This window comes from Buteo buteo, chromosome 11, assembly GCF_964188355.1.
Source record: "Buteo buteo chromosome 11, bButBut1.hap1.1, whole genome shotgun sequence".
Classification (NCBI taxonomy): domain Eukaryota; kingdom Metazoa; phylum Chordata; class Aves; order Accipitriformes; family Accipitridae; genus Buteo; species Buteo buteo.
In genome coordinates this window covers 42541597-42568829 of record NC_134181.1, presented here as the reverse complement: position 1 = coordinate 42568829, position 27233 = coordinate 42541597, and the positions used below count along the sequence as shown (strand labels likewise).

At 54.5% G+C, this 27233-nt stretch overlaps 1 protein-coding gene across 1 annotated transcript in view; it reads left to right on the top strand.

Annotated features, from left to right (window-relative positions):
* The window catches only part of KSR2 (kinase suppressor of ras 2), an 82058-nt gene that overhangs the window by 23576 nt on the left and 31249 nt on the right, over positions 1 to 27233 (top strand). Inside the window, exons 5-10 of the mRNA XM_075039650.1 lie at positions 7552 to 7733; positions 17183 to 17252; positions 17937 to 18020; positions 20412 to 20479; positions 22060 to 22184; positions 24779 to 24947. Of these exons, the coding sequence (XP_074895751.1) occupies positions 7552 to 7733; positions 17183 to 17252; positions 17937 to 18020; positions 20412 to 20479; positions 22060 to 22184; positions 24779 to 24947 (698 nt within the window). The remainder of the gene's footprint in view (positions 1 to 7551; positions 7734 to 17182; positions 17253 to 17936; positions 18021 to 20411; positions 20480 to 22059; positions 22185 to 24778; positions 24948 to 27233) is intronic.

Sequence of the window (27233 nt, the reverse complement as noted above, 5' to 3'; positions counted from 1 at the left end):
GGGGAGGGATGAACGATGACACCGGGCATGGATGCTGCGTTTATTCTCATGAGTGAAAGGTGACCTGGTGCCTCCTTTTCTGGCTGTGATGGTTTCAACCTGGCAGTTTTGGTCCAAACTCCACAAGCCTGTTGGTTTGGGGATGCTCACGCTGCTTGGCCAGGGAAGTCGCCTGGATTTTTGTGGATTTTTTGGGAATGCCTGAAAAGAGGAGTTGGGTTTTGCCATCCATGTGCCGACACAGGAACCCAACAAGAAGAGAGCAGAACTGGCAGCTCTTCTTGCATTAAAATAAATTTGTGGGGTTTACTCCTTTTTTTGTCATTGCACATGGATGCTGCTTGCTCGGGCCAGAGGTGACTGCCTGGTGCGGACAGGCAGAGTCTTGCAGGCTGCCGAAGTGTGGGGGAAGCGCTTTACCTTCTCCTTCTTCTGATTTAATACAGAATATTGTGCAATTAAGCCAGTCAAAAGGCCATAAATCTTCCGGGCTGAATCCTGACCGAGGCTGTGCACTTCAGGCCAGGCAGCAGCGATCTTTAATCCTTTGAGAGAGCTAAGTGAAATACCAATGAGAGGATTTTTTTTTTCACCCTATATCCCTTCTTTTAAAAGAAACGCTTGGGTTGAAATTGGAGTGTGCTGGAGAGGAGCAAAGTGGTGAATAAAACACAGTCTGGTGCCGACAGCTGCAGGGTCAACTCACCTGTTTTGGCTAAATTTTAAATTTAAACCTCTTTTAATTTTTCTAATTATGATAATAGTGGCAAGTGAGAACAAACGCCTGCAGAGCAGATAGTTATTTACCTGATTTCCATCTTTTATATAAGCAGCGGGCGTAGAGAAGCGAATGCCACTGTGGTGTAGGGGACCAGTTGGTGAGTCCCCTTTGGGATGCTCTTCAGGATGGCCGTGGGTCAGCCATAGCCCTGGGCAGAGCAGTACTCTGGGAGCATCGTGGAGCTGACAGCACTATGGCCGTTGCATCTCCGCTCCCCGTAACATATAGGTCCCCCTGTGCCCATCCCCATATTCCAAATTCTGCTGGCGAGCGCTCGCTTTCCCAGCAGGTCCTGCTCTTCCAGCCTGTGAATCACCTGGGTACATCCCAGCCGCTTCGTGCTTTTGCACGGTGAAGATCCGCGCATCCTCACCGGGTACCTTTCTGTCACGGACCCTATAGCATCCATACCATCCCCGCATCCTGGCTCGCACCGTAAGCCCCTGTCAATCCTTGCCCTTCCGCCAGGCTTTGATGCATGTAGAAACTTGCTGGGGCTGAAGGGAGTGATGAGCCCTTTGTCCTGGGTGTCTGCTCGTGTTTTTCGCTGCCTGTTGAAACCCTCTATTTTTTTTTCCAAAGCTGGTGATAAGCATTTGACTGATTCCACAGAGCAGGCGGGGATGAGCCATTCAGGCTGGATTGACACCTAAAGGGATTTGCATTAAGTGCTTCAAACTAGCTGGTTTGGTTTTTTTTTTCTTTTTTTTGAAAACCATCATCATATATTTAGCAAATTCTTGCATGAAATTACATCCCTAATAGTTGGCATTTACCTATCTGTGCGTGGAATCGCTCCCAGTGAGCGGCGCTGACTTTCCCATGCATCTGTGTCAGACTGCAGCAGAAAGGAGCCCTGATGCTCCTCCAAACTCTGGTTTCGGGGGGCTTGGGTGGGGAGTGCTGTGTCTGGTGTTCCTGCCGAGAGACGCACAGGGAAGGCAAGGATAAAAATGAGGGGTTTTTGGGCCATGCAGAGGGTTAGGGGATGGTGAGAGGTAATGGAACAGAGCAGGCTGACGGGATGCTGGGGAGGGTCTGCAGGTCCAGGAGCAGCCACGGGGTTCGCAATGTGGGAAGAGCTGAGAACTGGTGACCTCGGAAAAGGTCTGGGGAGCTGAGGGCAGTGTAGGGCAGGATCTGGCCCCGTCTTGCCAACGGGGAGCCTGGCACCCCTGCAGCGAGGGGTGCTTGATGCTTGCAGAGCCTCCTGCAGCGGGGACAGGGCTGGGATGAGTGTGGAGAGGGGACTTGAGGCTCCCGGAGTGGCAAAAAAAATAGTCGAGATAGTCAGATTTGGGGATCTACTCCAAATCTGGTGGGAAATGAGCCCTTGTCCCTGTGGTGACACTTTTCCTGCCAACCCTGGCGGTGACAGGGGCTTGCCTTAGTCACCCCAGGGTGTCCCCTAGATTTTGGGGAGCTTCAAGCCTAGAGATAGACTGCATGTGGTCCTCTTTGCTCCCCACAATCCCTTTAAAGCCAAAATAAAAAAATAACTGGTATATAACTAGCTCCCCGCTCCCCCCCCGGCCGGTGCTTCGCCGCCTCCCCCGGCACAGGCTGGACTTTCATTTCGGTAGTTGTCCAGCTGTGACTGGAGGAAAATGCTCCTTCCCGGGGGCTGGGAGGTATCGCCACCATCTAAACAGCCCCTTCCGCAGCCCTGTGGCTTTGCAAAGCTGTGCTGCGCTTTCTCTTCTGCCACATTTGCTTCTCCATCGGCCTTTCTGTATAATCACTGGGTTGTTTTAGGGGGGAGTGATCACCTTCCCGCCCCCCCCACCCCAGCCAAGCAGCTGAGAACTCGCCAGCTTCTGGAGAGGTCTGAAATGGTGCTTACCGGGGGGATTAGTGCTGCCAACCCCCCCTCTTCCCGAGTTCATCAGCTTGCATCCTGCACTGGACTTTGCTGGTTCCTCCCGATCCGGCTGGGACTTGTTTGGCTGAGATTCCCAGCAGCGAGGTCCAGCCTGGGCCAACCCCTTGCAGGAGGAGGGGGGGTCTGCTGCTGTGTCGGGGCTTTATCCCTGTGGAAAATTGAATTAAGTTGATGGTCTTACTTGTTTTTTTTAAAAAAATCCCCTTTTTCACTTCTGCTGTCCTTGCTGGGTTTGGCAGCGTGACAGGGGGGTGATGCCCAGCTGGGACAGGGACTCTGGGCTGTGCTGGGGGGTTTAAGCTGGGAGGAGCACAATGTGTTTCCAGCACGTGTTTTTTCCCTGCTTCATGTGATGCTGGCTTGGGAAATGAGAGGAAAATGGAAACGTTTGCCAGAGACCAGCGAAACCTCTCCTGGATATTGAAGTTGAGGCTGGCGGTGGTTAGGAGGTATAGCCTCCTCTGCCCCGGGGATTTACACCCTTATCTCCGCTTACCACCTGAAAAGCAAGAGACCTTTCACCCTGGAGTGGAAAAAACCTAATTTAAGGGTGGCTTAGTGCTCCGGAGGAGGAAGACTTTTTGCAGCGGGGCTGGTTTGGTGCAGCCCCGGGTCAGTCTCTCCCAAAGGGTGGTGGCCGCATCCTGTGCTGGGCTGGCACAGTCACCGGTCAAAGCACGTCCCCTCCCAGGAGCCTGAAGTTTTCTGAGCTTTACCGAGCGTCCCAGCAGTAGGTTATGGGGAGGGGGCTCTGGTGTATCATCCCTGTCCTGCTGCTCCTTCCGTGGGCTGAGATGAGCATGGGTGGTGCAGGAGCACGGGGGGGTCTGAACAGTTGGACTTGATGATTTTAAGGCTCTTTTCCAACCTAAATGATTCAATGATTCTATAAAAGAGTATTCCCCAAAATGCCTCCTTCGGAGCCCTCTGCAAAGCCCCTGGAGAGGACGCCCTGATGGGCCAGGAGATGCTCCCCACTGGGACGGTTGTTGCCGTGCTGATCTGGGGGAGCGCCTCTGGTGTAAGGTCAAGGAGAACCATCCCAATTTCACTCTGGGATGCTGCAATGCAAACAGGGGGATGTAGGAGGTTGGCGAGGAGTGGGCTGTGACCCCCCCACCATGGCAGTAAGTTCCTTATGTGGTGCCCCTGGCCGGCCTCATCCTGCACCGAAGCCCATGCAGCAAGGCTGGTATTTGACCCTCTTTTTGCACAAGCAGCCCCAAACAGGGCTTGGTTTGCATGGCAGGGAGGGGTTTGCTCCGTGCCCTGCTGGCACCCTGGGTGCCTTGTCCCCAAATCGGTGGTTGTGGCCTCGGGGCCGCTTTGGAGCGGCCGAGAGGAGATTGCAGAGAAGCAGAGGAACTGCGTCGCCTCTTGGGATGTCTTTGCAGCTCGTTGTTTGTGCCCTCTGCCGTTTGCAGGACTTGTCCTCCTACAGATTTTTGGGTTATTTGCTGTTTCTACCTTCCTCCCCATTGCCTTTCCTGGAGGATGGGCCAGAGGTTTGCTCCCTGGGTGCACCACCCAACCATGCATGGTGCTGGGACACTGGCTGCCAGTTGGGGGGAAAAAAACAGAGGGAAGCCAGCAAGGGGACAGCCGTGTCCTCTACAACCCAGCCACATGCTTCCCCTGGCCCTTCAGCTCCTCCTGGGCTCCCCATGGGTGCTGTGGGCTCTGTGGCCGCATCCTGCTCCGGTGCTGCTTTCCCATGGAGGGCAAGCTGCCATCTCAGCCTGTTTGAGCAGGACTCAAAGCTTAGGGGAGCACGCAGGGAGGTGGAAGTGCAGGTTTGCTCTCAGTCCCCAAACCAGTCCCCCAGGGACACCTCGGGGGTCCCTAACAGCTGGGACACCGCTGTCCCCAGTGTTGGGGTACTTGCAGCGGGGTACCCTGTCCTTGTGAGCCCCCTGCGGTGGGGGACTTGCCGTGGGGGAGGATGCTCCTGCTGCAGCATCCTGCTCCTCTCCAGGCTTTGGTCCTTGCTCCCCCTCCTTTCAGACAGAGAAAGGAGTCAAGGCCATGGCGAGACAGGCAGCCAAACCTCGCTGGTCACCCAATTGGATCATGGTGTTTGTGTGTATTAATTTTTTTAAATTTTTTTTTTTTTCCCTGAAGAAACAGAGAGAGAGAAAAATATCTCTCTGTCCAAAATCACTCATCCTTCCTAATAATGAGAGCTGTCACCAGCCCTGCTTGGCAAGGAAATGATGCTCGCGGTAAATATTTGGTCTGGAACTGATTTATGGGTGGAAAAAAATGAGATTAGTGGCTAATCACTGTGTTGCAGGAAGCGGTTTGGGCCGAGTGCCGGGGCTGAGCTAGCGGGGAGCTGGGGCCATGCCCGCGCTGGGGGAGCCGCACCGGGGGCTTCGGCGGAGACGCTGTGGTTGTGCCGGCGGGTTGGGTTGGGATCAAGTGGCGGCGATGGAGGGGTCGGACTGGCTCTGGGGACCACCATGCTTCTCCTCGCCTTGGTGCTTTGCAGATTTGCTTTAAGGACTGGGGGTTTAGAGTGAGGGGCAGCTTGGATCCCCTGGCAGGGCGCAGCATGGGGGCTGGGGGGCTGCCGGTGCATCAGACCCCCGTGGGCTCCAAGCCAGGAGAGTTTTGCTCTTGACCCTGGCTGGAGGCAATCATCTGCCCCATCCCTGAGTCCAGTCACCCAAAGAAGTCATTACAGCCACCCTCAAGGCTGCAGCAGCTTTTCCTGTGCGAGGAAACAATTAGCTTATTAAAGGGCGGTTTAATTTTCTTCTGCTAAAGCGGGCTGACGAGCACAGCCCGGTCATTTCCTATCACCTGGCAGGGCCAGATGCCCCTGGGTGTCGCTGGGGGCCCTGGGGCGGTGGGAGATGCACAGCCCCAGGGAGGATGGCTCGCCTGCGGGCAGCAGCGGGTGTCTGAGCTCGGGTACGTCTCCGGTCGATGGTACCGGAGCGATGGCAGCAGAGCAGGACCTGGTGCCTGCGAATAAGTGTAAAGGTGTTTGCAGGGAAGCAGGTGCTGGACACAAAGGGGAAAGTTTTGCCAGAGAGCGGTGCATGGGTTTTTACTCTCCTGATTTTCACTGGAACGGGGCTTGTGGCGTTGCACGGTGCTGCTCGGCGTTGCACAGCTCTGGTTTGGTTTTGGGGCCAGATGCTCTGGGTTTCTCTCCTGGGCTGCAGCAGAATGGGCTTAGCTGCTGCTGCTGCAGAGGGGCTGTGATTTCCTTGCTTCCCTCTTTGCTCCCACTTTGGTTTTTTGCCTAATTCTAACAATACAACCAGGAACTGAAGGCAGCGGGTTGAATTAAAGGCCGTAATTCATTTGTGCATCGATGCTGTGTCCCCTGCAAGAAAACCATCTCCAGCCATTCGTGAGCTGCGTTGCTGGGAGGGCAGGAGGGTCCCTCGTGAGCATGAGCTGTCGCACTGCTCACTCCATGCTCGGAAGGGGATCTCTGCCCCAAATCCTCCAAATCTCCAAAAGGGCTGGGATGCCTTTCTCGGAGGCTGTTTTGGGGCAGGGCAGACGATGCTCCTCTCTACCTTGCTCTATTGCAAGGTGGCTGAGGTGGGAGCAGCTGAGCCGGCAAGGCTTAGCAGTGCCCGAAACCTGCAGCCCAGCCCTTGCAAGCTGTCTGCATTGCAAATCTTTCAGTTTTTTGTGCTGCTTTGGGCCCATCTGAGCCACCGAAGTAATGGCTGGTCCTGTTCACAGCACAAGGAGGGTGGAAAAATGGGCTGGTAAGTGAGGGGTGGGTGTCTTGTATCTCCCTGCTCTGCAGCGTTTCATTTCTGATGAACCTTTCCCAGTGCTTAGGGTTGTCCTCACCACAGTCCTGTGCCTCGTTGAGCTGTTCCCCAGGTTTCTGTTGGGGCTGCTCATGGTGTTAGCCTTGGGTGACACGCTCCACTGCAGTCCACCCCTCGGTTGTACTCAATTCCCCTGCCTGGGCCCTAAAACGGATGTAGGTGACATTAAATGACATTAAAATTGGAGGAGGTGCTGAGTGCTGCAGAATGCCAGTGATCTGGGTGCTGGCATCTTGCTCTCGGTAGGAAGACTCTAGGGCGAGTGCTGTCGTGATGCACAGACAGCAGCATCTCTCGAGCTTAGCAGCATCTCTCGAGCTTAGCAGCATCTCTCGAGCTTAGCAGCATCTCTCGAGCTTAGCAGCATCTCTCGAGCTTAGCAGCATCTCTCGAGCTTAGCAGCATCTCTCGAGCTTAGCAGCATCTCTCGAGCTTAGCAGCGCTGTGAGTGCCTAAGTCCATCTTAAGTGCTGTAGCAAGCAGTCTGAATCTGCTCTGTAATCCCTCTGTGCCTCAGTTTCCCCCACTCGAAGCAGGGCTGGTAGTAACGGCCAGTGTTTAGGGATGCAGATGAGCTCTGTGTGATGGCTGCCATGGGATGCAAGCCTTACCCCATGCTGACAGCCTCTGAGCACCGAGGAGCTGTGATGGGCAGAGCAGCACAACCAGCCCTCCTGGCCCCAAATGGGACAAGGCAGTTACCTGGGGTCTTGTGATTTTTGGGGTTGTGATAAGGCCAGAAAGTCTGGGGGTGACAGGGCTTTTGGACCAACTGACCCTTTTCAGCCAGGTTTTGCAGGAGGAAGAGTTCTCGAATGTAATGTGTTCCTTAATGAAAATTGCCTTTTTTAAATGATGGGGGGGCGGGGGTGCTGAAAGTTCTTGTAAGGAAAATAGGTCTAATTATCACATAAGCTCACGGGGTGGTGCAGCATCTCCCTGCATGAGCAGCCATCCTACGGGTGCCACCGGTCCCTCGGTGCATCAGTCCCCCCTCCCCACCTGTGAGCAAATCCCCCCCACCCCCCGCAATTTCTTGCCCTTCACTTTTCTCTCCTTTTTTTTCTCCTCCCTTTTCCTTCCAGAGTCAAGAAGAAGAACAAGCCCTTGAACCTCAAGATCCACAACAGCGTGGGAAGCTGTGAGAACATCCCCGCGCAGCGCTCCCCGCTCCTCTCCGAGCGCTCCCTGCGCTCCTTCTTTGTGGGGTACCCGCCTTTCCTCCCTTCCACCCCTCCTGTCCACACCGAAGCCACCTTCTCAGCAAGTAAGTCCGACTGTCCCGTCCTCCCCCCAGGTCCTTCTTCCATGGGGTGGGTGATCGTTGATGCCAAGCAGAGGACGTGACTGTGGGAAAATCGGGGTGTCCGTTGTGCGTCGATGAACTGGGGGATGTTGCTCGAATGAAGGTGCTTCTGGGCAAATATAAGCCTGGAAATTTGAATATATATGTCTGTATATATATATAAAACCACTATCATTGAATATTGATTTACGCAAGCCGATATGCTCCTGTATCGCAATAACATGGGTGCAGGAGGGTGGCTACTTGGAAAAAGCCATGAGCCTTTCTGTGCTGCCTGGGTTGGTGACGCTGGCTTGAGAGTGACCTTTCCAAGGGCTCCTTTGTAAATCCAGCTGTGGTTTTACCTTTGTGCAAGGAGGCTGCTTTTCTGACCTCTCCCGCTTGTGCGGTTTTGAGCCAAAGCGGAGTCTCGGATGAAGCTGGCCCCGATGCAGACAGGTCTGGTGCAAACCCCACGGAGCTTGATCCCAGCAGCCAGCCCCAATCCTGCCCGCGGGTCTGCCCGGGGTGCTTTGCCCCCTTCCAGGAGATGCTGGTGGTGGGACTCGATGGCTTTGGGCTGATGAGCTCACCCGGGGCGTTGCTGCTGGCCGGAGAGCAACAGCCCGAGCCTCATTTCCTGGTCTTGGACCGGTGCCCCAGTTAATTCTGCAGGAATTGAAGATTTTTACAAGCCAGGCGTGACTCTCAGCCTAAACAAAGCCCTCCCAGAAAACGCGTGGCAGCTGCTGGGAGCAATTTGCATGCCAAGAGCTCTTGTGGGGAGGGCAAGCTCCTCTTGCCTCTTGTTGCTCAACTAAAAACTTCTTCCAACTCCATCTCCAGGCTGGTTTTCTGCCACCTTCCCCTCCCCAGACTTTTCCCTTGTATGCTTTCCCAAAATGTGGTCTTTCTGGCTCATTTTGGGTTCTTCCAGTTGTTCTTACCACTCGGCTCTTGGCTGAAGAAGGGGGTTGCAGGCAACACCCCTCCCTGCCCATTCATTCCCCTGGCACCGGCAGGTTTTCCTCCTCACCATACTTCTCACCGGGGCGGGAAGCAGCACCGGGATGGCTTCACCGGCTGCCCTGAGCACTGGTTTGCGGGCGCTGGGTGCCAGTGTGGTGGGACAGTTAGTTTGCCCTGCTTGCATCCCTGCAGCCATGCCTCTTCCAACCACTTGCAAGGCAAAATCTTTGTGATTTCTTTCTTTATTTATTTTTTTTATGCCAATAAACTGCTGTTTAGGATTGTCAAAGGGTCATTGAGCCATTTCTGGCATCCTTTTCCTCCCCTTTCCTTGGCTTTGGGGACAGTGGGACCTGGCAGGAGCTCTGCAAACAGGCGACGTTGTTTCTAGAGATGTCCAACTACCTGACTCTTGCCGGCACAGCCAGCAGATTTGCCTGGAGCGAGGGGTGTTTTTGCATGGGTATTTTTGCATTGCTATTTCCCCTGCGGCATGGGCCAAGTTCAGCTTGCAGCCCAGAACGATGGGGTGTAGCAGACCAGAAACCAAGAAATAAAACCCATTCTCAGCAAACCCCCGCTGTGTCTCGTTGCATTAGGTTTCCTCACGCATCAGCATTGGATTACATCCCGTGGTGTGATAACCTGATGTAAAGTGGCATCGCAGGAACGTGATGCAATGAGAAGTGATGGGCTATCAAGTGACTAACCACGGCTGGAGAGGTGTCTCTTCTCATTTCCCTCGGCCCTCCAACTTTCTTGGCTGCTGTGAATGATTGTTTTCTGGGCTAGACGTGAGCTGTGGAGAGAGAGGCTTGGTTGCACCAGCCATTTGATCCCTGTTGGGAGGTTTTGGCATCGGTGAAATCATTTGGTCCCTGCAGGATCAGCATCCATGCACTCAGCATCCCTCACTCCTGGGGACCTGCAGGGAAAATTTGATGCAAGGCAAAAAAATCCCCCTCAATTGTAGTTTTTCTAGCTCTCCTGTGTTTCTGCATAATTTCTGTACCGGTGGCCTTGTTCTTGAGGTGCATCCCACGTTTCTGTCTGCTTCCACGTTTGCTTTCCTGCTTGTGACCCTGTGGGAAGAGCGGCCGCATCCTGCACGTGGCAGCTGGGTGCTGAGCGTGGCCCTATGGGGAGAGAGATGGGGTTTAATGGAGCTTGATGCCAAGGTTCGTTACCTTGTGGGGAGAAGATGAGTTATGCCAAGAGGTGCAGTGGCACATTTATTTGTGGGAAGGAGTAGGTATCTCTGCAGCTTTCCCCATGTTCCGCGTTGCTGTTATGGGACGTGGGTGGCTTCCCCATGCTCCGGTACACGGTGCTTCACATGTCCTCAGGTCAGCTGCTGTCGTCTTGTTGCCGTTCTCGCTGGTCCAAAGTACCAGGGGTTGTAGGTCCTATGAGAAGCACTGACCACAGTTTGGGGGTCACACCTCACCCCATTTCTCGGGGTGCCACTATTTTGCATTGCATTTTAAGTGCAACGGGTTTCCCGTGTGCTGCTGGATGAACTCCACGGGGTTCACCAAGGGTGTGAGCCCGTGCGTCATGCCAACCCCCATCCCAAGGACCTCGCTGTTCCCATCCTTGTGGCACGGACGCGGTTTGGCAGCCAAGTTTTCCACAATATCCCATCCCTATGACCATGGGTAAAAACTAAAAACCTAAACTTTTGTAAAACCCCAACAGAAAAACGCATCTTCCCTTTTTCTCTTGTGGGATCAGCATGGCGGCACCTGATACGCTCTGGGTTGATGTGGAATTACTTCCCTGAGCACTGAAACAAAAAAACGTTGTTGTTGTTGTTGTTGGATTGAGATGCGGGAGAGGAGCCCGGTGAGCCCTTGGTGAGACCCCTCTCTTCCCAGCTGTCTCTCGACGATCTGTTTTCAACAGCCAACGTGTCTTGCTGCTTGTGGCAGGAGCATGCTCCCATCTGTGTCATCTCTGGTCCTGATCGGATGTGGGTTTGGATGCTTCTCTCTTATTTTTAACAGCCGATTTGCCCTGATGGGAATAGATTTTCACAGACATGGAGCGAGAGCGCAAGGGCTGGCAGCGAGTTGTAGAAGGAGCCTCTTTTTCCTGCAGCACAAATCTTGCTGGAGGGGCAAAGTCCCCTTGACGCGGGCCAGGATCCCTGTGAATTTTGCTTTTGAATTGAAATTTTTCCTTAGCAGCCCTTGGAGGGGAAGCAGAAGGGGGAAAGTTTCTGGGTGTCCTTGAATGCTAGCTTGGCCCTGAAATAGCCCAACCCTATGGCTGAGGGACAGAAGATGGTTTGTCTGGCTCCATCCAGGACCCTCACTTGGTACATCTGGTCGCTCCTGGTGAACAAGTGACCACCAGAGACTTGTTGTTACTTTGAAATAGGATTTAGGACTCAACACCCTGTGACTTGGCTACAAGCACCCAGAAATCAGGTTGGATCTCTTCCTTTTTATTGTAAAGGCTTATGTCTAGTAGGTCCAGTTTGTATCTCCGTTATCTGGGTGTCCTGGGGGCAGCTGGCATTGCTCCTGGGCTGTGCCCTCTGCTTGTCCTCTCCCTACAACAATGCCAGCCGGAGCGTTGTCACCGTGTGCATCCAGATCAGGTCACCTGCTCTGTGGTCTCCAGGATGGGCCAACAATGTCGTTTCCATCCTGGACTATTTAAAACAAAAGGGGGTGAAAGGAAGGACAGAAAATCTGCGTGTGACTTTGCTGTGCTACGACAGAAAAATGAGCACCTGGGCACGTGGCTGTGCGGGGGAACATCCTCACTGCTGCCCTTTGTCTAGCTGGTGTCCAACCCTGCAGAAGGAAAGGAGCAGCCAACGCAACCCAACCCAAGACCTTGTGTGTACCAGGAGAGAAAAACCCATCACATGTCCCCAGCAGCCCACAAACTGAAGCTGTGTGTGAGGCCTCTTCATGCAGGAATGTTGCTGAACACCTTCCCGCAGCATACAGCGGAGAGTCTTTTTCTGTGGCCTGGGAGCAAGACAAGAGCTATGGAGCATCCCCTGGTACGTGGAGTTATGAACCGTGATGCCTCGAAGCCTTTGTCTTATCCCTTGAGAGCCGATCATGGCTGTTTTAATGTGGTGTCCAGTGATGCCCACCTCCCCTCTCCTCAGCTCCCAGCTGGGTGCATCAGCCCAGTCCTATACGTCAGCTCTGTTGAATCCACAGTTGCCTTCAGTGCTCCTCTAGCCGTGTCCCTGGTGAGTCACTTCTTCTGGATCTTCCTCTTGGCTTTGCGACCAAGGACTTTGCGGTTTATGGCGCTGACCTTCTGCCCTGGGAAGCAGGCTGGCTGTGCCTACTTGGGGCTTGGGTGGTCAACCAGTGATGGGCAACAAGTGGCAAGTGCTGAGATGCCACCAGAGCTCTTTGTGCTTCCTCAGCCCTGAGCATCTGAGAAAGAGCCCTCAAAGTCTGGCGGAGAAGGATTCAAGATAATGTCCAGTGGATCAAGCCCTGTGCTGGGAATCCAGGAGCCCTAAATCCAGGCTTTCTGCTGGAAAGGACCAGGCAGGACCTGAGAGCACAATGCCGGTGTCGAGGGGGCCATGGGGCATGTGTGCGAGCCATCACTGCCACTCAGACCATGGCCCATCTCTACAGGCATCCCATCCCCGATGCTGGGGGTGGTTTCATAGGGAAGAGACTTCTTTTAAACACTGTCCCAGCCCAAATCACCTTCAGCAGGGGACTTCCCAACTGGGACATCATTTCTTTGTGACCATCAGTGGTTTTCTCCTCCCTGAACCTGCCCTGCTGCCAGTACAAGCCATTGTACAAGCACTCTACGGCTGTGTTGGCAGCTTGGCCAGGAGCTCCCTGCAGCCCACATCTGGCCGCAGCTGGCTGCCTTGCCATCGAGCCACTCCAGCCAGCAGCGAGGCACCGGAGGGTTTCCTACCCCAGCAGTGCTGTGTGGAGCTGAAGAATACAGCTTTGTCTGGGTAAGCCTAATTGACCCTGCAAGGCTGCGAATTGGGGGGAAAAAATCACAATGCGAGTATTTAAGCCAGCGAAGCGACTGAACATGACATTTCGGCTGTATAAATAGGATTGTCACGCTGCAAAGAGGAACTGCTAGGATTATAAAGTGACTCCGTTTTCTTACTAGAGAGATGCTCTGAGAATAGCTCTGCCTTCTTCGGCTGCTTTGGATGATCCCCTCTGCAAGGGCTCAGGTTTCGTTTCAACCAGCTGGATCATCCTTCTGCCCACAGCAGAGACGTCGCTGAGTTTGGACCCGGCTGTGATTTTGTGCAGGATATTTGCCACGTGCACTAATGGAGGGGGCAGGCTGACTCCCTTTTTAGCTTGAATCCTGCATGGATTTTGTATCGTGGGGAGGGAACACTGCTGGTGCTGCTGCTCCAAGCGTTGCTGCAGCTGAGCTATTTGGGGATCTCTCCCATCCTATTTTGGCCCTAAAGGCAGCTAGAGTGAGGACAAAGGTGTCTCATGGAGGGATTTTGCACCCTTTCGGCGCACCCTTTGCTGCGGAGCAGCTCCCCAGTGTGCTCGGCTCCCCAGTTAGGACCATGCGGGCAGTAACGTCTGTCAGCATCCCCCATCACCATCATGATACGGCCCCTGGGGCTGTGATTTCTGCCTGGGGCTGGGGTGGTAGAGAGAACCCTGATGCTGGACCTGTTGTGATTGTCTTCCAAGGGACTGTTGAACTGTTTCAGGAGGAGGCTGGAGCCTGGTGTCTCCCCATAATCTCTCCTGGAGACTCAACTGCCCTGGGGCCAGGGCTGGGAGTGTTTTGGTGGCTGCCTGGGGTAGACGTGGGTCTGTAGGACGTCGACAGACAAATGCAAAGTCTTCTGGCTGTTCTTTGGCTTTGCGGTGATTCATCCCGGGATGCTTTCCAAGTTCTCTTCCATCGATTTTATCTGTCCCATTCATAACGTGAACATTGCCTGACGCTGTTTGTTGTAGTAGGAGGAGGAAGGTTTGTTTATCGGGCTGTCACTGTGATGGATAACACATTTACACCAATTCCCTGGGCATCCAGAAAGGTGCCAGGAGATGAAGGAGGGGGATATTGTGCCAAAACACGGTCCCTATCGGTGTGTTTTGGCACAGCTGCCGGCCTCAGGTGATGCTCCCGGTGTATTCGGTGAAGGTGTTGGGGCTTGCTGAGGGCACCGCTGCCCTCCTGATCTGCCCCCAGGGAGGGTGGAAACCCAAAATAAATGAAATAGGGGAGCTCTGGCTGCTCTTCTCCATGCAGGAGATGCCCAGGCATCCCACCTCCCAGCCGGGGAGCAAAGGAGAAACATCTGCACCCGCAGCCAAAAGGCACCAGGGAGCTGTCGGGATGGCAGCGGGGGTGAGGAGGGCGTCACGGCTGAGGCAGCATCCCGGTCCCCGTCACCTCTGAGGTGCGCGGCTGCCACTCAGGGACCAGTGACGGCTGTCACAGCTGCCTGTCACTGCTGGGGAGCCGGGCGGCAGGGCTCTTCTCCCATGTTGGCTGTCAGAGACGCGCCGGAGGCGGCTGTCACCCTCCGCCCGGGTGGTTTCCCCCCTTTCCTACTTTCCTCCCGGCACATCTGATCCCGTCAAGCGCGGGCTGTTGACTTTAGGATAAGCTGTGCCGCGCGGAGCAGGAGCTGTGACCTTTGCCGGCGCGATGCTGCGGCGAAGGAGAGCGCAGAGGTTTTGGGGTGTTTCGGTGGAGGGTGGCATCCCCCGGCATCGGGTGCCCGGCTGTGGGGGCTGTGCCGCTCTGCGAGGATGGATGTGCTGGTTGGCATCGAGCACCACCGCGGTGTTGAGGAGCAGAGTTTGGCCTTTGAGGGCCCCTCCGGGTGATGGGGGAGTCAGAAAAGGGATGGGTGCTCAGCTGGGGGTCCCTGTTGGGCTGCTCGGTGGGTACCGGCTGCGTTCTTCCCTGGGAAATTCCACCCGTGCCCATTAAATACCACCTCAGAGGAGGAGAGGGGGGGAAAAAAAATAATCCTAAAACTGCCCTCGTACACTTGTGCGAGGGGAATTATGGCAAAGAGAGCTCTGATTTTCAAGCCATAAAGGAGGTTGCTGGTGATAAATGTATAAGTAATGACTGACACCCGGGCAGGGGAGGTCAGGAGACATCAATCGTTGCGGGGCAGCTCGGGGTCGTTAGCGCAGGGCGGCGAGCTGCCAGCAGCCGAAGGATGGAGGGAGGCAGGGAACTGGCTGTCGTACTTCAAAGCTCATGAGGGTCGACTTATCCCGCTGCCGTGGGGGCAGCCGCAGCACCTCGGGTCTGGCACTTCTCCACCACGGGGTCCCCATGACAAAGCCTGGTCCCCCTGCAGCGGCGAGATGTGCTCCTGTGGCCACGAGGGGTTTTTTTTTTCTTTCTTGCAATTAACTCTAATTGTAGCAATTTGGGGGGTTTGATAAGAATATTTCTCCTGTGTGTGTGTGGGGGGGGCTGCTGTATCTCCACCTTCCCTTTGGGCATCACCCTGATTTAATATTGCAGCGGGAGAAACAGCTTTTCCTCTGGTTGGGCATCTCACGTGCACAGGTTAAAGGGGAGAATCACCAATTAACTTCAAAGCCCCCCAAATCCTTGGGGCCGTTCCCATCGGCGGTGGGGTGCCTTCCCCTGCCCTCCTGCAAACAGCAGGTCTATTGTTAAACGCCGCGATCCTTCATGTATCGCTCCCTCTAATGAACATAATTAGCCGTGAATCACGTAGGTCTCATTTTTGTTAGGAGGTTAAAATTCCCGATACACTTTAATACATTTTTGCAGTGAGCACATTTAGAAAGTAATTAAAAGGCTCAGCCGTCTTTGCCTATGTCCCCTCTCCCCCTCCCTAGGATGGCAGGATTTAATTGAGGCCAGCTGAAAGTTAGTGGAAATAAATTGTGGCTGATAAAGCGGAGGTTGTAATTTAATTCTGGGAGAGGAGCTGTTCTTGCCTGGGTGTTTAGTTCATCAAGGACTGGTGTTGAGGTGGCGGGGGGAACTTATTTGTGTAATGTGATTTACTGATGAGAAAGTGATGTTTAGGGAGGAATAGTGCTCATGCGTGGAGTGGTCCCACTCTAAAGCATCGTCTTTGGGGCTCACAGGCATCCTTGGGAGGCTGCAGATATTGGGGCAGCGGGAGGGACGCTGGTCCAGGAGCCCAGGGTTGGCTCAAGGGCTGGTGAGAAGTGTGGGTCAAAAATATTGGCATGCTGCTGGTGTAAGACAGCCTTCCCTGGGCTGGGGGCAGCAATTACCTTAATTGACTTTGTAGTCCTTCAACATCTTAATTGCTGGCTGTGCCCGAGGGGTGATCGGGGCCGAGGCGGTGAAATAAGAGAAGGAGCCGGAGCAGCTGCTGGCAGGAGGTACGGGAGATGGATGCGTTTTAGGATGCTCCCAAGACTTTTAACAGCGCCTTGCACGGGAAGCGGCATGTAAATGTAACCTTCAGAAAGAGAGCGCAATTAAAACACCCTGCCGCCCGCTATATTAAAATGGGATATTAAAGCAAACAGTGGTTCTCCCCGCTCGGAGGGATAATATCGAAAGTGTATTTAGTGAGGGATTTGCTGGCATACTGAGCAAACGGCCGGGCTCGCAGCTGGGCGCTGCCGCTCGGCTCTGCGCCGCGGCTCGGCTCGCCTCATGCCGGGGCTGGTTGCTTGTACGCGGGAAACCTCTCGAATCCCTTATTGAAAAATCCAGCCTTTGAATCCCTGGCACAGATCCCCCTCCGGGGCTGAGCATCCCACGGGACAGGAGCTCTCCTGCGGCCAGTGCAGCCGGCAGGAGGAGGATGAGGGTCTCTGCCCTTGCTGAGGCTGAAGGGGGATGTAGAGTCCAAGCACAGCACCGGCGCGGCCGTGCTGCTAATTACCTGCTGGCTCCAGCCGGCGCTAATGAACTTATCTCTTTTTCCTTACCCAGCCAAGGTCCCGTTACCCTTTCTCCCTCCTTTTCCCTTAGAAGGAGATCGCCGAGGCTGCTTTTTACTTTGTTTTCTATTTGCATATGAGTTAAATTGCCTTCCAAGCGGCTGACGCTTGGCTTTTTGTTCAGCCGCAACCGCAAGACGTGATGTCTTATTAATAAATGATGCAGTTGCCATTTCAGCTTCGTTTTCACTTTCTCGTTTGGACATTGTGACGTGGCTCCGATAGCTTTGCAGTCCTGCTGGGTGTGCACGTGGGTGCAGCACCCACGGGGTGGGTGCATCACCTCCCACCTCTCTCCCTGCCCCAAACTGGGTGCTGGGGGCTATGTGGGGGCAGGAGACCCTGGTTCCCCACAGACCCAAGCCAGAGGTCTCTTGCTTTCCAGAAAGGGAGCCCAGCGTGGCATCTCTAAGGGGAAATATCAGGCAAACCCCATTTTTTTGTGTGCATCCTTTGCTCCCCTTCCCAAAAGCTTGAACCCCGGCTCTCACCTTTATTATCACCTGATGGTTTTCCCTGTCTCTCTTCTTCCCACAGATACGCTGTCAGTGCCTCGCTGGTCCCCGCAGATCCCCCGTCGAGATCTAGGAAACTCGATAAAACACAGGTACGGCAACCCTACTGCAGCGCCGGGTGAATCCCCCCTGATGCTGGGGGATGAACATCTCTATTTCTATCTCTGGTCCAGGATGGGGGGCTCGGGGCCGTTCCCCCTGTTTCCCATGCTGGGCTGCGCTGTCCTAGAAGCCTATTTAAATTCCATTTCAGTTCAGATTTGGTTTAGATAAGGCTTGAGTCGCTATCAATAAAAGCCATGTATTATCCGTGACCTTGTCAACCTTCAGCAAATTTCCCATCTCCGGATTATTGCCCTTCTGTATCTACCTCAAGAAAGAAAAGCACTAGAAATAGTCTCAGTTCTGCTATTCAGTGGGGCAGCTGCTTCTCTGACAGGCTGGAAACTTGGGTCCCCAGGGGAGGGAGGTGTTTTGGGGGGCTCTGGCCACAGCCTAGGGTGGGCAAAGCTGGGAAGCTGCAGCAAGCCGGTGGCTAATGCCCATCCTGGCTGGCTTGTACCCCCTTTAGAGCAGGCTTTGCCCTTCTGCATAACCAAAGGGGGGGCTCAAATTTGTGCTTTGGCATCCCTAGAATGATGCCTTGACACCCGCAGCAGTGTTTGAGCACAGCAAGGAAAGGATAAATCGGGACTCAGGAGATGTTCCTGCAGGAGCACGGATGGGGTGGAGCAGCTTCATCTCTCCCTGGCCACTTTTCGTGTTTCTCTCTGCAGGTTTTCCACCAAGTACTGGATGTCTCAGACCTGCACCGTCTGCGGGAAAGGAATGTTGTTCGGCTTAAAATGCAAAAACTGCAAGTACGTCACGGTGCTGGAGCTGTGTGTGTCGCTCCTTAACGTTGCGAGGGGGATAATTAGGGTTTTGCTGGTGGAGCTGAGCAGGGACTTGGGCATGGGGAGACCGACCAGCCTCTCACCAGCTCATCCTTGCAGGAAGCTTTAATGAGATGGGAAATGGGGTGAAGAACACACCAAAATGGGGCTGAGGTGGGGTCTGCGTGCCGGCGATGGCAGCGGTGTCCTTAGGGGTCGTGCTGTCCACCAGACCTCGGCTCTGCTCACACCGGAGCTCTGAGTCAGATCCTGAGAGCCTCCCCCCTCACTGCTGTCCTTGGCCTGGCTTTAGATACCCACGTTTATAGGGTTATGTGCGGAATTATCTTTAGGAGATAGGGGGATGGATGCGCTGGAGGGGCGGCCGAGATCGGCTTGGATGAGAGCATCGCCTGCGTGCAGGGTAGCTCTGGCATCAGGTGGGTTTTGCCCACAGCCTTGGGCTGTATCCTCTTTTTTTTGCAGCAGCAGCAAAAGTCTTGGGGGCCTCTGTTTCCCAGCAATGTTGTGGCATCAAGAAGCCAACCCACCCCAAACTGCAGTTAAGCTGCGGTGCAAAGAAGAGGGGCCGTGCTGGCCGTAAAATTGGGCAGGACTGGAAAAAGATAGTGAGGCAGAGGCTGGGGCCACTTCTACTGCTTTAAATTTGGCAGAGCCCAGCTCTTACATGGTATCATGCAGCCATCAGCACTGAGTAAAGCTGCTTCTGGAGACACGATTGCTTTTTCTAGGGATGGGTGCTGGGAATACACCAATCATCTGTGGGTAACTGATTTAGCTGGAGCTATGAAGTGATAATGATCGCTGTTGCCATTGATTAAACGCTGATGAGTTAGCAAATTGGGATTTAAACCTGGACAAGAAATGCCTGGTTAGTCTGCAGCTGGTCGTGGTTTTCTGGAAGTGATATTATCATATATATATATATATATATATAGTTTATATATTTTAACGTGGTGATTCCTATTGCTCAAGCAACTGCTGTGCCTGCCCAGGGCTGGTCCCTGCGCAGGAGGAGGGATGCTGGGACGTGCCCCTGCGATGCTGTGGCTCCGGCTCTGTGTCAGTCCTGGTGCCTGTAGTCTCTCAGAAAAGAGCAAATAAATTCCCCAGTTGTTAAAAGTTAGGGTGAACGCAAAGTATTTAGGTTTACCAGCTTTGCTGTAGCTGCCTGGCCCTGGCACTGCTTTCCCCAGAAACAGGAGGGGAACAAGCAGGTAAAACAAACAAGCAGACCCCAAACCCCCCAAGCCTCAAATGCCGAATTAATCTCTACCTTTCCCTCTAGGAATGGCTTTGTAATAAAAGCTAACATTCACGGCTCCTGAATTTTCATTACCCAGCTCATTGACTTGTAGCTGCCGTCTTTTTTTTTTTTTCATCATTTACCCTTGTTTTTTAAATCCTTTCCTCTTCTTTGCCTTTTCCCCCTGTGGCTCTCCCTGCTCTGCTGGGGCTGCCGTGGCAGAGCATGAGCCAGGGACTCATTTCCATCCCTAATTAAGAACGAACGGGAAGGTTTTGGAGAAGCGGGAGCCTGCTTATGCCTATATGCATGACCTAGGGGTGAAGCCCTCCACAGACTTCTGTCCCAGCTCTGCGAAACCAGGCAAAGCTCTGCAGAATATTCAACGTAGCCGTAAATGCTCTCATTATTTTTGTTAAATGTCCTGGTAATAAAGCTAGGAGGGGAGGGCACAATCGCAGAGATTCATCGGGAGCCAAAGGGGGCCAGGGCAGCTGCTTCCTTCCCCTTGCTGCCCCTGAATTTAATTAAGCATAAAACAGCGTTAGCGCTGGGGGTAAGTGGCTTTCCCCTGAGTGCAGGTCTCTGTCCCTTTTATTTCAGCTGAGGCTGGCAGAAATGACAATTTTGGGTATCCTCAAGCTGGCTGGTGGGTGCCTGGTCCCCCCCAGCCACCAGAGAAAGGGGAGAGCCGGGCAGGAACCCCCCAAACCAGGTTTGGGGGTTCCTGCACCCCTCCGTCGGGACAGATGCACGCACCGTGGCTCTCGTTTGGCAGCCCCTGTGTCCTCCCAGCCAGCCCCCCCCGATGCTCCGGGACGTGCATCCCGTCCCGCTTCTCATCCCTGCGCCCACAGTCCGGGGGGGGCGGCTTGGGAATTGCAGGTGGAAGACCCGGGAGGGTTTACCCACGGGGACCGCTCAGGCAGCGAGCACCCAAGGGCTGTGCACAACCAAAATATTACACCGAGTCATCTTCCTGGGTGGAGAAAGGGTCCTGGGGCTGCGACCATGCTCCCTGCTCCGAGCCGCATCCCTCCGGCTGTACCGTGATGCTCCGCATCCCCTCCGCCCTCGCTTCTCACGCCTTTTATTCTGTCCCTTGCTAGGCTCAAGTGCCACAACAAATGCACCAAAGAGGCCCCTCCGTGTCACCTGCTGATCATCCACCGCGGAGGTAAGGGCCTTTCTTCCCCCTTCTGCCTCCGTGGATGTTGCCGCCAGGTAAAACTTTCAAAAGCCCCCCGGGCGATTCGGGAGCCCGACCCTCGCTGACGGACGGCTGGCGGGACGGAGGCTCCCGAACCACTTGGGCGCTCTGTGAAAATTTTACCCACCGTTTTTTCCGCTTGTAGGGAGACGAGCCGTTCGGGGCGAGGCAGATTTGCATTGCAAACCACTTCCACCCACCCTTCCCCTGCCTCCTTTTCTTTTCAGATTCCCCACCGCACGGGGTAAGTGCAACAGGTTTTAGCCTTTTGCTACTGTCGAGAGCTTAGGGCGGACGCGTGGGACCCGAAATCTCCCGCGGCGCTGTCGGTGCATGGGGGTCCCCACGACGGGGATGCGGCCGTGCCCCTGCGGATGCTCGTGGTGCTTTTGGAGCTGCCTTTATCCCGCTCTCCTCCGGGAGAGCCCGTCCTAAAATCCACAGAGGAGGGGAGAACTTTGCAGCAGGACGACGGGCATCGCTTCTCACCTCTTTTCTTCTAGATTTTGGCCGAGTGCTCCCTGACGGCCAGAGGACTGCAACCGCCTAAGGGAAACGCTTCCAATTACCATTGCCTTGAATTTTGAGCTTTTTAAGGCTGTTACTGTGTGTTAAATACCACCAAAATCAGTCTTATCCGTTTAACCATGGGGAAATGCATTGTGCTGGTGGCACCTCGCGAGGCGAGTGGGATGCTGTGGCTCAGAGGAGGGCAATTTTGCAGCCTCCGCTCTGGCCCCCATGCCCTTGCTTGCAGGAAATTGGGGTGGAAGGGGCAGAAGACCGCCCCGTCATTCTGAGAGCTGCTGCAAACCCTGACCAGGAGGCAGGGAAAGCAGAGCCCCGTGCTGCAGGGGACAGGTGGGCGCCTGGGATGGGCAGAAATTGGGGTTTACGGCTGCGGTCTGTGATGTTGCAAGAGCCGGAGCTGCTCACTGTGTGTTTTCGCATGGGAGCAAGGAGCAGCATGGCTTTGGGGCGGCCTCAGCATCTGTGAAACAGCCACCCCTGCAAAAAAGCTCTTAAATACATTGCCTTGCAGCCAGCCCATTCCGAAGTCCCCTGGGACTGCAGGCTGGCTTTCCCCCCAAAAATCTCACTGCTGAGAGCAGGATGCTCTGAGCTGGCTCCTTGTGCCCTGGCCCTCCTTGAAAAGCTGCAGCGAGGAAGAGGATGGTGCCCACTCCTGATGCTGGCTGATGGCCCCCCAGCTTGTGGGGTGGCTGTGGTGGCTGCTGAGCCTCCCCGAATTGCAGCCCCTCGGCGGGAGGAGAAGGGTGTTGTTCACATCCCGCCATGGGGGGCTTTAAGCCCCCCACGTCCCAGGGGGGTTTGGCTGTAGCCTGGGTGCAGGGGGGAGCCCGAAGGCTGGCTGCAACCCGGGGCAGGAGCTGAGCAGCTGGAGGTGCCGTGGGGGATGGCTTTGGAGAGCGATTCAAGAGCGGTTTGCAAGCGCAGGGTGACTCCAAGTGCTCCTTCGAAGCTTTGATGTGTCTCCATCTCTCTCCCCCTCCTCTCCATCCCCTTTTCCCCTCTCTCCCTTCTTAATCCAGCAAGGTTAGTCCGGACAGAGTCGGTGCCCTGTGATATCAACAACCCCTTGCGGAAACCTCCCAGGTATTCGGACCTGCACGTCAGCCAGACGCTCCCCAAAACCAACAAACTCAACAAGGTGAGCTGCTCCACTAGCCCTGAGCACCCCCTTTGCCCCCACCCCCTGCCAGAGGGGACCGGCCCCATGTCGCCAAAATATCAGTGGCTTTTGCTGGTTTTTTGTGTGTGGCTGCTCTTGTAGATGAGGGTCCCAAAGCAGGTGACATTCTCAAGTGCCACCCCGTTTGCCTTGGCTTTCCCGGCAGGGATGCTCCTTGCGTGAGGAGCAGCAGCTTTCCCAGGGCACATCCTTCGGGAGCATCAGTCCAGTTTGCTGGGTGGGAGCACAGGTCGGAGAGTAATTTCTTAAAAGAAGGAATTTAAGAGCAAAAGGGGCTGAAGGAATTTAAGAGCAGGAGGGGACTGGTGGGTTGTCCCCAGCATGGGGCATCTCCCAGCCCCTCAGCTATCTGCCAAGACCAAGCCTTGCAGGTGGCTCCGTGGGTCTCCAGGCTCATCCACCGCTACGGGACTGATATGTGTGTGTCAGTGCGTGGGTAGGAGCTACCTAGAAACCTGCTTGGGGGCTTAAATTAAAAAAATAATCCCGTGGACTGGTGCTAATTCAAGGAGCAGGGTGAGGGTGAGCTTGGTGTTGAGGCAGGATGGACCTTGCTGTGAGCAGAGCTGCGAGCTCCTCACCCTTTGGGTTTGCACCCACCGAGGTTATTTCTTTTAAAAATAAAATGGGATCGGCACTTTCAAAATAACTTGGGTCCCACTGGTCCTGCTCCATTGTGGCCTTTCAGTCTCCAGATCTAAGCTGAATTTGGGGTGGTTTGAGGTCTTTACTACTACCTGAGACTTCCGTAAGTAACAAATTTATTGTTACAAATAAAACAAGCCCAGAATTTGATTGTGTCCCTGGCAAAGCTGGTCAAGCCAGACCTAACAGTGCACTTGGCTTGCTTGCTTCTGCCCTGCATTAATAGCAATAAAACCAACATGGGGTTATTTTTGATGAAATTTAGAGCCTGTTGCCTTCAGTGGAAAATTTCTCGTGGGCAGCCAGAGGTAGCACAGGGTGAGGTGTTCGCAGGCTGGAAGTGCTCGAAACGAGGGAAATCCTTGTTGTGATGGGGAACAGGTCATCAAAACCCTGGCATCCCAAAGCCTGGCAGGACCCCCCAGCTCCTCCCAGAGCTCAGCATCTTCTGGCTCTCAGGAAAGGCTGGGTACTGGATGATGCTCTCTTGGATGCAGTTTTTAAACCTAAATCTCTTAGGAGATCCTTAGTCCGATGATCTGCTCTGTTGTTGTTACGGGGTGGTGCAAATGGCTTTTTGAGGCTGGAGAGCTACTGCAAGTATTCAAAAGAGAGAGAGATGTGTTTTTCTTTTTAGTGCCCGTCCTTCCAGTGATTTGTTTTGTTTTATTAGAGGGCAGCGGGAAAGCGATTCGGCTCACTGATAAAGGCTTTGGGTGCGAAGGGCATCAGCCCTGTTTCTCCTTCTGCTGCGCGGTCCTTTCACCTTTCCTAGCTTTTCTCTAACCAGAGCATGATGATGCACAGTGTGTGTATCTCTATTTATACATTTGGCTTTGACCTGAGCACTCCCATTCTGGTTAAAGTTTCCTCTATAAATGTGCTTTATGCAACAGGGGCCCCTTCTTTGATGTTTCTAAAAGCATTTCTTTAGACATACCCTGTTCTCTGTAAATACTATTGAAATCTTATTGTTAGTGGCCTTTGTTGGTTTAAAAAATCATTTACCTGGCCAATATTGTCGTGCATGTCAGGATGGTCTATACAAAATGTATGTGGGTTTCCTGGAAAGCCCAGCTCATTTAAAAATTAATCAATTTGGACAAAATTACCTGCTGGGGGAGGCTTGTGCAGATTTTCTAACCTTGGAAGGATCTTGCCATGGGTGCACCTGTCTGGAGATGGGAGCGCTCAGTGCTGCTGAAGGTCAGACCCTGTTAAGTATCTCCAAGTTGGACAGCAATGTCACGAGCAAGGTGGGAAATTCTGGCCTCGATTTTCCTTTTCAGATCTAAGATATCCAGGCAGGTTTTCCTCCCCTTTTGCTCCCAGGTGGTCCTTTCTCACCCATCACAGTGTGCCCTGGAGACACGCACCCAAAGCTGCTGTCCTTGCCTTGATTAGGAAGGGTCAACAAAGGGCAAGAGATGTCTTGGGATGTGTTGGCTGATCTTTCCAAATCTGCCTCAGCTCAGCCCCCTGCTCCGAGCGAGGCACTGGGTTTTGGGCTCAAAGGAGGTCAGCAGATGTTGCCAGGTCCTTCATGTCTCTAAGAACCAAGCCCCATGGATGTGACCCCCAACTCTGGTCTTGATGGCCATGGCTCTGCAGAGCCAGCAGGGTTTGGGGAGCCCTCAGCCCTGGGTGCGTAGCATGGAGGGGTTCGCAAAGGAGCCCCATTTCTGGTGTGAAATGGCCTTGGTGCAAACTGTGAATACAGACAGCTTTAGAAAAGGCCAGGCTGGGGCTCTGGTTGTTTTCTGGGAATTCTGGAAATGGGGGACTGGGATGACCTGTGTAGCTCTCGCTTGTCACCTGGGGTCCTCTGTACTGCAGCACCTTGGGTTGACACCGGTTGGCACCGCTCTCACTGGCTCCTCTCTTCTCTCCTTCCCCGTGTCCCGCAGGACCACATCCCGGTGCCCTACCAGCCAGACTCCAGCAGCAACCCCTCCTCTACCACCTCCTCCACACCCTCCTCGCCGGCCCCACCGCTGCCGCCCAGCGCGACACCCCCGTCCCCGCTGCACCCCTCCCCGCAGTGCCCACGCCAGCAGAAGCAGTTCAACTTGCCAGGTACCGTGGGCTCCCCACTTCCACACCTTGGTGAGAAGGGCTCGTGCCCTGGGGTGTCCTCAGGGTGAGGATCTGCTCCAGCTGCTTGCCTGTCTAGACTTCCAGTGGGATGGGGAAATGTTGGAAGCAGAAATGAGCAGCAAAGATGAGTTTAGGATAATTCAGGTTGGGAGGGAGCTTGGGAGTCAAACCTCGTGCTTGAAGCAGGGTCAGAGCTGAAGGATTGAGCCAGTTTGGTCTTGAAAACCTCCAAGGATGGAGCCAGCACAACCTCTGTGGGCAACCTGCTGCGCTTGAGGCTGCTGAAACCTTTCCAGGCATGACTTCTCCGTGGCGTGTGCCTGCTGCATTGCCTCAACAGCAAGTGGGAAACAAAGTCTTACCCCTCTACAAGGGTAACTTGAGTTAACTTCACTGTGTCTTTGGGGTGGCAGGCCTCCAACGAGCTTTTTGGCAGTGCGTGTGGGGTGGTCGTGGGGAGCAGCTGATGCTGGGGCTATCTGACATAGCTTGTCCCACCGAGTCTTGTCTGTGTACCTGGGACCCGTCTGCTCCTGGAGCTCAGTCTTCAGGGTTGGTGGAAGAGGCAATTTGTTCACGGTAGCTGCAGGACACGGGAGTTGCATTAAATGGCCAAAAAAGCTCCTCCTGGCCTGAGGAGGTGCCGAAGTCCGTCCCAGCACGGCTGCCTTTGGGATGTCCTTGGGGCAGTGCTGCTTCTCCAGGGAAGGTCCTTTCCTGGAGGGGAATGGCTCAGCATCACTCCTGGCAGCGTGGAGGGGCTCAACTGTCCTCAGCCACCCACCTGCCTCTCCAGCGGCTCCCAAAAAGGCCCTGGTGAGGCGAGAGGAGGGGGACCCGGGGCCCTGACCCGTCGCTGAGATGCTGAAGCACTCACGGCTGCCCCGGGGCCGGTGACCCCTGTTTGGTCAGTGGCCTTGAGCCTCTTTGAAGGGGCAGCAGCTGGGAGGTTGGGGCTCCTCCTGCATCCCCAAACCCCCAGGATTAACTAACTGATCTGGTAGGAAAGAGGGTCAAGGCTGCTTCTCTGGAGGAACCAGACGGCACCTTCGTGCTCTGCTTATCCTGCTGGGCTATGGTGATTCCTCCTTTCCGTCTTGACAAGCCTTCAGCTAGAGAGGAGGAGGAGGAGGAGGGAGGCGAAGGGGGATTTGACAGGCAGGATCCATTGCCACAATAACAAACATTTCCAAAAGCTGGGAAAAAAACCCCAAACCAACCAAACCACACAGGTCCTTATGTGCCCGGAGAGGCTGCAGCCGTGCACAAGTCTTGCTCGCTGGAGTACCCGGGGCTCAGGCGGGATGCTGGAGGGGTGGGAGGAAGACAGCGGAGGAGCTGTGAGGAAGCACTGAGCACCCCATGGAGCAGCGTGACCTGTCCGTCAAGGAGGGCCTTGGCTCCTTCTCCAGCTCCCCGGGCTGGGATTTTGCCAGCCACAGCCCTTGAGCTGGGAGGATACTCCACAGCGTGGCTGCAAACCTGAGAGCACGGCATGGGTTTCTGTGCCAGTATAACCGAGCTCGTGGTGGTCCAGCCAGAGCTGAAGCATCCTGATGTCTTGGCAGCCTGATAGCTGGACTTGCAGCAATTAACATCCCTAAACTGCTTGTTGGGCAGGCCCTGGACCATGTCTAGGTCTGGGGGGAAGGGACAGAGGGTCCAGCATCTGGTGACCCTGTCATGCATCATTTCTGGAGCAGAGAGCTCCCTGCAGGTCTTTTGAGATGTTATTTCATGTTGTTTAAAGCAGAAACCACAGAAGTAACCCCCATAGTGGGCATCATCATCTCCATATGGGGACCTGGACATGCTGCCACTGCCGCCCCAGCTGAGCCAGCGCAGGGAGCCGCTGGCACGCTCGCCCAGCTGGCAGGGATGGAGCGGGGCAGGATCAGACCCCAGCAGCTCGGTGAGGTGGTTGCTCCCTGCTTTCTTGCCCATGATGAGCAGAGCCCTGTGGCAAACGGGAGCCGGTCTGACACAGAGCAGGACTTATTGTGCTTTCATCTTCCAACACGGGAAGTTCTCCATGGTTTATCTCATCAAGATAGTCATCTTGGGGATTAGGATTTGAGCTTGGAAATTGCAACACTGTGACCTTTTTCTGCCAGAATTACCTTTGAGTCTCCTTTGATCTCGGCTCAGGGGTGCTCAGGTCCCGCTGCAGAGCTGAGGTCGGTGTTCGGGGTCTCGAAGCTGGAGAGGAGAAGCTGAGGGACGGTCTTTGGGGTCTTGAAGCTTAAGGAGAAGGTGCCAACCTCT